General features: G+C 36.7%; 1 protein-coding gene and 1 long non-coding RNA gene across 2 annotated transcripts in view; both read left to right on the top strand.

The window, feature by feature from the left end:
* LOC134795373 (ATP-binding cassette subfamily G member 4) overlaps positions 1–5,253 on the top strand; it is a 73,443-nt gene extending 68,190 nt beyond the window's left edge. The window contains exons 9-12 of the mRNA XM_063767202.1: positions 189–327; positions 2,298–2,462; positions 4,019–4,275; positions 4,682–5,253. Coding sequence (XP_063623272.1) covers positions 189–327; positions 2,298–2,462; positions 4,019–4,275; positions 4,682–5,023 — 903 coding nt within the window. The 3' untranslated portion in view covers positions 5,024–5,253. The remainder of the gene's footprint in view (positions 1–188; positions 328–2,297; positions 2,463–4,018; positions 4,276–4,681) is intronic.
* The window catches only part of LOC134795393 (uncharacterized), a 548,375-nt gene that overhangs the window by 227,419 nt on the left and 308,259 nt on the right, over positions 1–12,697 (top strand). The window lies entirely within an intron of this gene.

Below are 12,697 nucleotides of genomic sequence, written 5' to 3'. Positions count from 1 at the left end.
AAAAAATATTTAATTTATACTGTTTATTTTTATATAGAATTAAATTACAATTATAAGTTAAATAGTACTAATCTTACATTTTTAAGATTATATGGACTAAGGAACATGGGGAGCAACCCCTATCAAATGTAAATATGTAAAACAGTTTTTATTTTATCCATATTTCATGAAGCACGTGTTGCAAACAGGTTTCACAGATAAATTCGTCAATGGACTGGATGAAAGTCCAAGAGCAGTCGGACTCATGCGGGTACCCCACCACGTATCTTCAGCAGTTCTACACTCTGCTGTGTCGGATGATGACGCAGATATTCAGGAATCGACAAGGTTAGTTCCAAATATATGAGAGTAGGTAAGATACAAACGTTGACAGAAAATGCCAATCGAAATATAAATAAGTACTTAATGTATGGAAATAGTCTTGTGACTATTCGTAGCATCTATTCTGTCATCCCGATACATTTTTTCTCCTCGTTTGGCGTTTTTTTAAGTCTGGGGGACATTCCGACTATTGGACACATATAGGTATCACTATGTGAGCTACTCGAGTACCTAGCTTATTTGGGCATATGTGTCCAATATCATAATCGGAATATGTATCCATTAGTCAGAATTACGCAGGTTTTGATCCGCAACGACGGACAAGGTCAAAAACGTTTCGGAAAATGGGTGTTTTTCCGCGGACTGACTAAAAGTTAACGATTTGGCACTATTCATCAAGGCTTTCATTAGCTTTTAAAAAGTTGATGGTTTGAACATGCCTGGGTAAGACGCATCCTTACAATTTATTAATTTATCTACATTTCTAAATAGGTAGATTATTTCTGAACACAAATAATATTTCTCTGAAGTGAAGATAAATTTTTATCCTGTTAAGAATAACACTAATTATTTATAATTGTGGCAATTAATATGTTTCCAAGTAAGTTAATTTGTTACACAATTACGGATAGTAAACCATTATAAGTACTTACTTAATAAATTATTAGTCGTTTATAATCTTAATGATAATTGTAAACAATTGTAAAACACAATGCCATCTTCGTTGCATTGATACAAATTGGCTATTGCCTTCAGATCTTACGGTGTATAGACTGTCTAGTTAGCGACCATAACAACATTAAAATAAAGTCGATAATTGTCTGCATTAGTTACAGTAAAGACCGTTTTACTTTGAGCAGCCACAATTAAAGTTATTTGCATTAATTTGCACAATTTGATAAGGTGTCCTATTTTATGATTAACATTGACAATACTGTGTTCGCTTGTATTGTTATCTAGCTTTAAATCACATAACCTACATACAAAAATAAACTTAAATACTAAAGAATTAAGTTCTATTTTCGTGGACTGAACTGAACTAGCGTCTGACTCAATCACAAGAATATAGACATGATGCCTAGGTCGTGACAATGATAGCCAATGTTTAGGTCCTTAGTTCATGCCGGATGCAAAAGTTCTTATCAAAATAGGTACTCTGCTTTGGTTCTACGAACGACGACACGAAACAGAAGCAGGGGATATTTGTTGAGATACTTATGCCCGTCAGATCTGGCTGGCATCTGCTTCTGTTGAACAAATCTGTACTTATAAATGTAATTATATTAGGCACAGATGTGTTTACTGAAAATATATCTAACTTACAGACACATTCTGTGCAAATTCCCGCCACACAGTGACAGATTTGCCCGACGGATAAATCTGGCAGACAGACCGGTTACATTTTGCCTAGGTAAAACAGAGAACGACGTTAGCTGACTATTAGTGCCCCTACGAGAAAAAAAAATCTCGGGTGCACTAGGATAGTGCTGCGATTAATCGCAATGGTACAGACAATGGAATACTAAGATCATAAACTAGTGCTATGGATGAATAGAACAAGAAGACCGACAAAGTCTATACTAAAACAATATCGCGTGTCTCCAATAATCTGGCTGTTGACAGATGGCGTCACTAACGCAGCAGGTCTCAGTAAAGTTCCATCAATTTTGTTCGGCGCTTAGACCCCTGGTTTTGGGTTCAGGGCCACAGCGCCATGCATCTGCACTTTTTTGGGTCAGACAATGTTTCAGTTCACTAAATGGTTCAGTATGTATCACTAACTATATACTAGGCAGTGGCGGATTTGCAGTCTTTGCCGCCTTAGGCCCCAGGCCCTGTAGCCGCCCCTTTCTCAGAACCCATCATATTGACTACATTTTGAGTTATTTCTTGTTATCATCAGCGAATTTTTGTCAGAATTTGCCCTTGAAATTGGTTTCATCATAAGTTCTTATTCATCCACACCTTATTTCCAGGTCTTTGGATCCAGTTGATCCACCACGTGATGTGCGGCGTGCTGATCGGGCTGTGTTTCCTGAACATGGCCAACGACGGCACGCAGATGTTCAACCACCTCAAGATGTGTGTGGGCCTCGTCATATTCTTCGCCTACACGCAGATCATGGTGCCAGTGTTAGTGTGTAAGTGTTGCCCTTTCACAGGGTTTACGCTTTGATCACCAGAAACGTCAACTGACGTGCGGATACAGCTCAAGAAGCTCTATATTCACCTTCGTGCATTTCGACAAGGTTCACGATGACGCGCCGAGCACGATAGGCGTTAGATTATATACATATATATGATCGTTAAGAAAATATAGAGTCGGACCAAGAAAAGTCTGCAGGCTCTGCAGCAGATTTGATAGCCCACGCAGTGCAAGTGTCATTTATACGTCATAATTTCATAGAAGTTTGACGTTTAAAATAACACGTGCACTGCGTGGGCTATCAATTCCGCTGCAGACTTTTCATGGACTGACTCTAAAAGTGTTGAAACGCGAAGTAAAAGAGTCCAGGAAGAAAATAAGGCTTTAAAGTCCATTCACTTTAGGCATGTATTTTCCGGGTTTCCTGGTTTGATTTGGAAAACGCATCGACACACTATCGCATGACAACTTTGCCCATTATTTATTTTTATGAGTTTACAAAAGGAGATAAGGCGAGACGGCGTAAAGAACAGTTTATTTTGTTTTGGGCAACGCGAACACTATGACGATGTACGAACAGGCGTATTTACAGGGCCATCCGGGCCATGGGGCGGATTGCATTTTGTTTTTCTTCCTTGACTTTTGGGGCGGCGAAACGTATTGGCCCGGGGCGCCAAATTTCAAAATACGCCCCTGTGTACGAAGTGTTTATCTTCCACCGGTGTTAGTCTTACCCCAACTAACCTTAGACCATTATGAAAGTGTCTCAATAATTAATACATTGCATTGTAACTGTATGACATATAGCTCTACTGTAGGTTCTATAATTAAATAAACTGTGACCTGTTCTACCGTGCACATACATGCATTTATCTACAAGTGTGACATTAATTAATGCCAGCGTAATTGTTATCATTTGTAAATTACTAATTAGGTTTATGATTAACGTGTTTACCACCTGGTCGCATTCCAGCACATAATTTAGGTACACAAGTTATAAGGAAAAATACTAGTTTGTATCTTATAGATGATGCTACATAGCTTTTGGCACAGGTAAGGCCGTCGGGCCAAGCCAACTGGCATGGCATTTGCAAATGACAAAGTTTAACATTGTCATCATTAATGACCATGCATATAAAGTTATAAATTGAAAGAAATCCGACTTATGAGACATGTTACAGAAATTTGTCACTTCTTAAAATCGTTTAAGCCGTCTTTGAGAACACCACTTTCGTTGAAAGTCCATTATTAAGATCTACCTTGCCATATTATTATTACTTTATATCTTATAGTCAAAATACATTTGCAAGAATAAGCTATTTAAAAACTTGATTTTGCTGCCAAGCGACTCTACTATTGTCTGTTTGCAGTGACATCTATGTGTATTGCGTCTCACATTTTGCTTTAATGAAAGAGTGAGACGCACTAACATTGGACAAAGAAATTGGACAGGTGGAATACCACCCTAAGACACTGCTATTCATAGTTCTTGTAAATGGTAACAGATGACGCTATTTTCAAAATACTTAAAAGCTCAATTTTTCATTTCAGATCCTCAAGAAGTGAAGCTCGTGAAAAAAGAGCATTTCAACCGCTGGTACAGCCTCACGCCTTACTATGCGGCTTTGACAGTGTCCAAGTTACCAGTACAAATCACGCTTAACTGTGTGTTCTCTACAATTGTGTACTTCATGGTGGGAGTGCCGTTCCAAGTGACGCGATTCATTGCGTTCTGTTTGATTGGAAACGTGGTGTCGCTGGTGGCTGAGGGGATGGGCATGGCTATTGGATCAGTGTTTAATGTTAGAGTAAGTATGAACTCCGTTTTAAAAATAAATTATACTACAGGGTTGCTCAACAAAACATTGTTACTGCAGCATATTGTTGATCATTTTTACAAACTTATGCGTTTGTGAATCAAAGTTTAAGTAGGATATTTTGAAAATTATTCGTTTTTTTGTGCCATTAATGCCATTTTGAAAAAATCATTGAATTATCATTAAAATTATATGTCGACGTATTTTTGGGCCATCCTGTACATTATGTCCTTGAATTCAATTAAAATAATTGAAACAAATATTGATTGATTTGAAGTATCTTCAGACGATTAGACTGAAGATATTTCTTTAGTCTAATCGACTTGACAAATTTTAACTCGTTACATTCCTTGACACAATAAATAGTCTGTCTATGTATACCCTTCTTTATTTGCAGAACGGCTGCGCCATCGGCCCAACAGCTATCGCCCCGTTCCTCGGCCTCGCAATCTACGGGTTCGACTTCGCACACCGCATCCCTCTCCTCATGAACGTCCTCATGAAGACCTCCTTCATCCGCTGCGGCGTCGTCGCCATGGTCCTCACCATCTTCGGCTTCGGACGAACGCCTCTGGACTGTAAAGACGTCTATTGCCACTTCTCCAAACCTGATGTTTTACTGAAATACTTAGACATCGAAAGAAGCTCAGTTTGGATAGAAATCATGACGATGGTTGGCATTATGCTCGTCTTCAGATCACTCTGCTATATTGGTCTAAGATGGCGGTTTGCCACTTGATTCCTCAGTTAGTTTAAGTTCTGTGATATTGTTTTGAAGTCTTTGGGTTTTGCCAGTACAAAGATATATAGCATACGATAGCATGTGATTTTAAGGGTATAAATTTAGTTAAGAATTAATTTATGTTTGATTCTGTTAGTTTAATTATATATAAGCTTTAAAGATCATTATCAAGTGCTTTATAAGTTGTAATCTTGGCATTAATGTCTATACCGTATTTACTTCAAGGAGAGGAATGTATTAAGCCAAAGATACTTTTCCATAGTATCTAGGTAGATTTCTTGATCACATAAAATGATTTCAGTCTCTTATTCACCATAAAGGGATAAATGAAATGAAGCTAAGCGTGAATGATAATTATTTATTATTAAGATACGATCAAGACGGGATATGACTAGCCTTCACTTTGGGGCCTGTTTACACATTGATTAGAGTTTATTGCGAGTTCGTACATTTGCTACTTGTGTATAGCGGACTAAACACTAATCAATGTGTAAACAGGCCCCAATGTACGAGTAAAGGCCACCGCTTACCTGTATTGACCTTTATTTAAGTTGTTTGTTGATATGATTATTGGGAATCTGTATAACGACACAATCTCATGCAATTAAACAGACTTAAATCGTTCAACCTAGCAGCAGTTCTAACCTAGAACCAAAAGCAAGCAGATAAATCAAGCTTATATTAATTAAGTGCTTTGGCCTTTAAAGTTCATAAAAACTTTAAAGGCCAAAGCACGCTGGCTGTGTGTGCGTAGACGTGCACGTGCGCGTGCGCTAAAATGTTGCAGCCATGCACGCACACTTCACGCAAGCGGTGTGCCGTCTCTCATAAGGATCTGTATATCACAAGTATCACAACGTGCACGTGACGCACACGCCGCCGGTGTGCACAGACATTTTTTTTGAGAAGTTTTTTTGAACTACCTATTAGATCTATCAGCTTTTAGTTCATGTTATTTGTTTTGTAAGGGTATAATGATGTTGTTTATCCTTAATTAGCGCTGAAATTTTAAAGTGGGGTTCGTAAAAGATTTAATATTTGACTTGCTTGCTACTAAATAGCTAGACTAAAAAGTGACATATTGGGTGTGGTGTTGTGGGTATTGCTGTCGTTTAATGTAAAACAAATCATCATAATTATTGTGTTTGAAATTATTTAGCATGAAAAGAGCCTTTCCGAACGAGCCAGTTCAAAACCTCGAAATTAATGCGAGTGTATAATATTCGGACTCCCTCTAAGATTTGTTGCTTTTAGCTAATTTGTGCAAAATGATTTTCGTTTGAAGATAGTGTTAATATAGCATATAACCCAGTTAAGATACTTAATAACATAAAATAAATTATGGCACTTGACTTAGCTATATTCGACAAGTATGCGCGCTCCAGCTTTTACGCGGTCGGTTATGCAGAAACTGTTGCAAAATAGGTGACGATGTCCGCATACTCGTACAATACGCATACGGAGTTAAGCTAAGACAAATTGGTAATAAATAGGTAAATAGAACTATAGTATACTTATACTTGGTATACTTGCTTGCTATCAAGTTTCAAGTTCTTTATTTGCATTAATGTTGTACTTACATATGCGTATTAAATAACAAATGAGTTGTTTCAAACATGAGCCCTCTTGCCCTGCTAGGGCATAGAAATAATACTTAACCTAACTTATACCTAATACAAGTAACAATGTTAAACTATAAGTATTGTGCAATACTTATAGTTTTCTTGGAGTTTTCTCTGTTGTTAACTAATAGACCGTCTGTGTTTCCAGAAAATATTTTAACACAGAGAATGCTATACGCGTAGTGTACCTAAGTCATTTATTTGTCTGTGTTTTAATTAATATTTAGGTAAGCTAAGTGTCACAATAATAAGAATATCACCAAAACTCATACAGCCTATGAAACAGACTGTTTAGAAGATATTATGAAATAAGGTACCTAGGCATATAATATTTTTTGTAATTTTTTAAAGAGTAGGAGAGGTAGTAAACAGAGAAGATTGACAGTCTCTGTACACTTCGTTTGCGCTATTTATTGTTTTTAAGGGATAAAGGGGGTTTTAGACATGGAAAGTACAGTTCTATCTAGTGAAATATCGGAGAAGGTTATGAGTCAGAACCTAGCCGCCGCGCCGCCATACAATCGAAATTATAGGGTCATTGCGCTAGTTTCCGACCATGCTCTAGTTTTCGTCCACTTGACGGATTAGCAAATAATATATTTCATTTTTAATTTGCTACTTGCAAAGAGTGTGCACTGTCTCTTCCGAAAATCGTTTTTTCCAGATTGATATTTTTGCCATTCGCAATTTTTACCATTTTACTTTTTCTCGATAGCTTCCTTTTCCGAAATCATATTTAACCGCATATTTTCCCATTATTTTAATTTTCCAATGGCTTAATTTTCTAATAGGTTTTCTAACCATTCGCATAGTTTCCCACTATATTTCATTTGTTTACAATCACGGAAGACAGAAAATAGATACGTGCGACGACGAGCGAAGCGAGGAGGAATGTCTTAGGTGAACTGCGAGAAAGAACCGACTTATTTAATTGTACGATATTAATTTACAAAAAGAAGTTATTTTTTAGTTAGTGTCTCGTATATTATAATAAGAATACATATTCAAATTATGCCAATGGTTAGAACACCTACTACGAAAATAAGCTACTGGGAAAATATGCGAATGGTTAGAAATGCTTTCGGGAAAGGAAGCTATTGAGAAAAAATAAAATGGTAAAAATTGCGAATGGCAAAAATCGCAATCTGGAAAAAAACGATTTTCGGAAGAGACAGTAGGTACACACTCTTGCGAAATATTACGAATAGGTACTCGCGCAATGACCAATGTTAACGTAAATATTCATGCCAAGATTCATGTAATTTAAGCGTGTCGTTTTAAAGTGAGAGAGCGTAACTTCGTGTCTCTTAAACTATTTGCTATATAAGTAGGTATACTATGTACTTTAATTTCCATGCCTAAAAAGCCTTAATTACCTACTTAATTATGTTTTCAATTGTAGTATTTTTCAACTGTTAGTTTTGAGCGTTGGTACGTATATAGGTAAGGTGAATTGGGATAATTTCGACGTAATAAAATGGCGGGTAATTTCGAAACTTTATCCTTATTACGAATGTTTTCCGAAATTTCACCCTACTGCGAAATTACCCCAATTCACCATACATCATTTTGATACAGTTTCTTTGTAAACTTTCTTATTAATGTGTGTAATCAACAGTTTTTTTTATATATGTATTATGAAACGCAAAACGCAATACTAGGTACAACAATGAGGAGGCACGCGGCGGTATATGGGGAACGTCAGTCTTCTCTACAGTGGCGTAGCTAGGGGGGGGCGGCGGGGGCGGCCCGCCCCGGGTGTCGCCCATTTGGGGGGTGACAGCCGACCGTGAACATCAGTAGTGCCATCTATAAAAAATCGTAAAACTGTGGCAGATTGCACAACCGCCATTAAGGAAATAATATACAACATGCCCGCATGAGGAACCCGAGAGATTTTAACAGAATATTCCTGATCATATTTAAAGACTATAATGTTCTATAAACTGTTTTGGAATTCGCCTAGCTTCATAGTCCAGTACCACCAGCATAGCAATGTACAAATTGCAGAACATTCCCAAAAAGCGGAAACGTTCTCGAGAATGTTCTCAGAACATTCTTGCAACATGGAAATTATTGTTCCGCCATCTTGGATTTTTTCAAAAAAAATTTTTTGTCATAGGAATCTAGAGGCCTCTATCTCCCGTCATGCCAAATCTCAGCGCGCTCGGACCAACTTGAAAAATTAAAAAAAAAAGTCGGCCATTTTGTTTTTTTTTAATGCAGGTTGTTTTGTCTCGGGGCCCTCTATGACATTTGGTCGAGCACCCCCCACCTATCACGCACCCATTAAAAGTTGCCATACAAAATAAAAGTGGCCAGTTTTCCCGCAATTGTAGCATTTTTCCAAAATAAAAATTTTTCATAGGTATTTAGAGGACTCCGAGATTCCGTGACCAAAATTTCAGCACGCTTTCAACTTGAAAAAATTTAAAAAAAAGTCGGCCATATTGAAAAAAACATGGCGGCGTCAAAAACTGCCAGGGTCCCTCTATGACATTTGGTCGAGCACCCTCCACCTAGGTCTGACCGTTTGGCCGGGCCGTCATACATTTTTCTGACCGGAAGCGGTAGACCAAAAGTCGGAATTTTCTGGGGGTAAGGATACTACACCTAAACTATCGTGAATATTCATGGTATAAAATACGATAAATAAATAAATTCTCGTTCTCGAGAACATTCTCAAAAGTTACCAAAAAATTCTCATGTGGAAAGTTTCGCAACTTTGGAAAGTTTTTTTTAAATTATGTGATTATTTCTGTAATTGACAAAAAAAAGTTAAAATTATTTTTGGGTTACAGTTTTACAAATTATAGCATTTACATTTTATGTACAAAAAAATCGAAAAACGAGAAATTATCATGTGAAAAGTTTCGCAACTTTGGAAAGTTTTTTTTTAAATTATGTGATTATTTCTGTAATTGACAAAAAAAGTTAAAATTATTTTTGGGTGACAGTTTTACAAATTTACATACATTTACATTTTATGTACAAAAAATCGAAAAACAATTTTATTTTGGCGAAATTTACGTAAATTCTTTTAGTATATTTTCCTTATTTTGGCCTCAGAAATGCATGGTTAAAATCTCTCGGGGTTCCTGGTATGTAACAATAATATGTTGGCGCCTCGTAGGTTTTTTTATTCAGAAAGGTTTTTTTTTATTATGTGATTATTTCTGTAATTGAGAAGCTATGTCACTGTTTCTAATTGGGTGACTCTGGACTATTTGAAATTCATAGTGAAATGGGATTTTACAGAATCTTTCAAATCGCGCACTTGGCAAAAAGTTTTTTTTTTTAACGTAAATTATTTGTATATCTTTCACGGGACAATGATGACTCGGACCTTTGGGAGGCATGCGCGGAGCCCAAGCCAACATGTAGATGCCCTTATGACACTTATGAAATGTGGGTTACACCGAGCGGATGCTGTCCTTGCCCGTGTCATAGAAGGCGCGCAGAGGCAACACCCGCCAGGGTGTGGACTATTGAGAGTTCATGGAATCTAAAATGAAAGCGATGGAGTAAATTGTGAGCTATGGAATATTAAACGTAATTTTATAATTGTAAAATATTAAACATATTTTACAATTTTGATTGAATTTTGGGGTGACACCCACAATTTCCGCCCCGGGTGCCACCCATGCTAGCTACGCCACTGCTTCTCTATTCAGTTATTTTTAAGTAATCTTGAGAAAATACAGATATGAGTAAATTTTTTGTTTTATTATTTGTCGGACGACTCCTGCCGGCCTAGCCAAGGTTACAATCGCTATCGCTTCGACAACGAAAAGCTTTGTCTTTCTATCACTCTTCCATATTAGTGCGACAGGGACAGTCTGACAGTTGCGTTTCGATCGCTACGGAGCGTGAGCGATTGGCATCTTGGCTACGCGGCCTGTAATTGCTCAACTACCTTCAATGCGCAATTTTGCAATGAAAAAACAGTAGGTAACTCTTATAGGAATAAGACATAGCTATTTAGAGAGCTCTCTGGTGGAAAATTTGTTTTTCAAATTCGGTAAAGTTGAGCATGACTGGCAATGTTGAACAATTTTAAGACAGCTTAAGTTAATCCTGATGTGATTAACTTAGGTAGGTAGGAAAAAAGCAAACGTCTATGTTTATTTTTTAATGTCGAGGTCGAAAAACACGAACAAAAAAACATGTTATTAGTTTTAAAACAACTGTTTCTATATAGTTTAATAAAAAAATAAGAATGAAAAACAGGTATTTTTTTATACGCCTACCTACCTAAAGCGCAGAACACACAGCTACTACTTTTACTTTAAGTCTATTATTTAACTCAGAGTCAGGTGCATGGTTGATAATAATGATAATAAGGAGACCTCACGTGTATTTTTCTACAGTGAATGAAACTAAGAAGAAATACCTATCACATGAGTAGATACTTTTTCTCGGTTTCGTTACACATAAATCTTCACTCCGTACTTCAAAATAGCGAGTCTATTTTACGAAATTTTGGAGCGCGTGGCTTTGACCGGCCGGATAGAAATAAAAAAAAATACACCCAAAAACACACAGCCAAAAGGTAGCCGAAAACACCTCGCGTGATTTGTGCACAACCCCTTAGTGACGTTTATTCAAAGATTTAAAACAGTAACTTTCAAGACGCGTCATCGTCATCGTGTGTGCTGCGCCTTATTTACAGTAGGTAAAGGATATAAGTACACTCGTGTTTTTTCAGTTTTTATAGCATTTACTTAACATCATAATATTTATTATCTTTATAGACCTCGAGTTCGTTAGTCGTGTACTCGTCGAAATGGCGCGTATTCTTTATTTTATTTTCTTTGTCTGTATTTTGTTCGGGTTGGTATACTCCCAGTCAACGACGCGTAAGTTTTTTGTATTTTCAATATTATTTAATAGGCCACCAAATGAAGGAAAAACAGGGGAAATAATTCGTGTATGAGCGAATTTCGGCATAGTTGTAGGTAAAGGTGTCTTACTTAACATAATGAAAGTACTGATGGATGGGGGTGGCGACCGTGGCGCTAACGGGTAGGGGGTTTATATGTCCCTTTTTTTAGGTTTTTGTAAATAACTCGTCAACGGTGGCCCATAGCAAAATATGTTCTGATACTTACGTAAATAATGTACATAAAATTGCTTACAAGAAAGATTCCGTACACTTTTTTGCTAGTATCAATATGTAAAAAGATATTAATTAAAATCAATTTGGTGGTCTGTTTTTTATATTGTCCTATATAACTCGTAACAGGCCAACAGTAAACAATGTTCTGAAACGTCACAAAACAAAATCTACACAAAATTTACTACAAAAAAGAAACGGTACACTTTTCGCAAGGATCAATATTTAAAAAGTTATTAAAGTAGGAAAGTTATTTATAATCAATTCTAAGGTTTATTTATTTCTAGTTTTTCGTAAATAACTCGTAAACGGTGGCCCACAACAAAAAGGTGGCGCAAGAAAAATCTCGTACACTTTTTCGCTAGGATCAATATTTAAAAAGATATTAAAGAGAGAAATTTAATTATAATCAATTCTACACATAATAGTAACTTTATTTTTAAGATTGGGACGTATAGTAGATATCTAGACGTATAGCCTAGTGTGGGGCCACAGGATATTGGTATTTATTGTTAGCAAGGTTTTTTTTCAAATTAATATTATTCTTATTCTTATAGTTGAAAATTGCAGCAGTAATGCAGTCGGCAGAAATCCACGCTGTAATACTGCTGCAGTCGACTGCATTACTGCCTGAAACGTCCAATATAATATAAATGTATCGATAAAATTACCCTTTTGACGTTTCCTGTAGTAGTGAAGTCGACAGTAGCAGTATTGCAACGCGACATTACTGCCTGAAACGTCAAATATAATATAAATGTATAGATAAAATGACCTTTTTGACGTTTATTGAACTAGTGTTGTCGACTGTAACACTATTACAGTGCAACATTACTGCCGCAAATGTCAAAATCAATGTTGCTGCGCGATTTTCGTCATTTGCGACAGTAATGCAGTTGGCAGTAATGTCCCACTGGAATACTGTAGAAGTAA

Source organism: Cydia splendana, chromosome 12, assembly GCF_910591565.1.
Source record: "Cydia splendana chromosome 12, ilCydSple1.2, whole genome shotgun sequence".
NCBI classification, from domain to species: domain Eukaryota; kingdom Metazoa; phylum Arthropoda; class Insecta; order Lepidoptera; family Tortricidae; genus Cydia; species Cydia splendana.
Note: the sequence above shows the minus strand (reverse complement) of the source record. Positions and strands in the feature narration are given on the sequence as shown.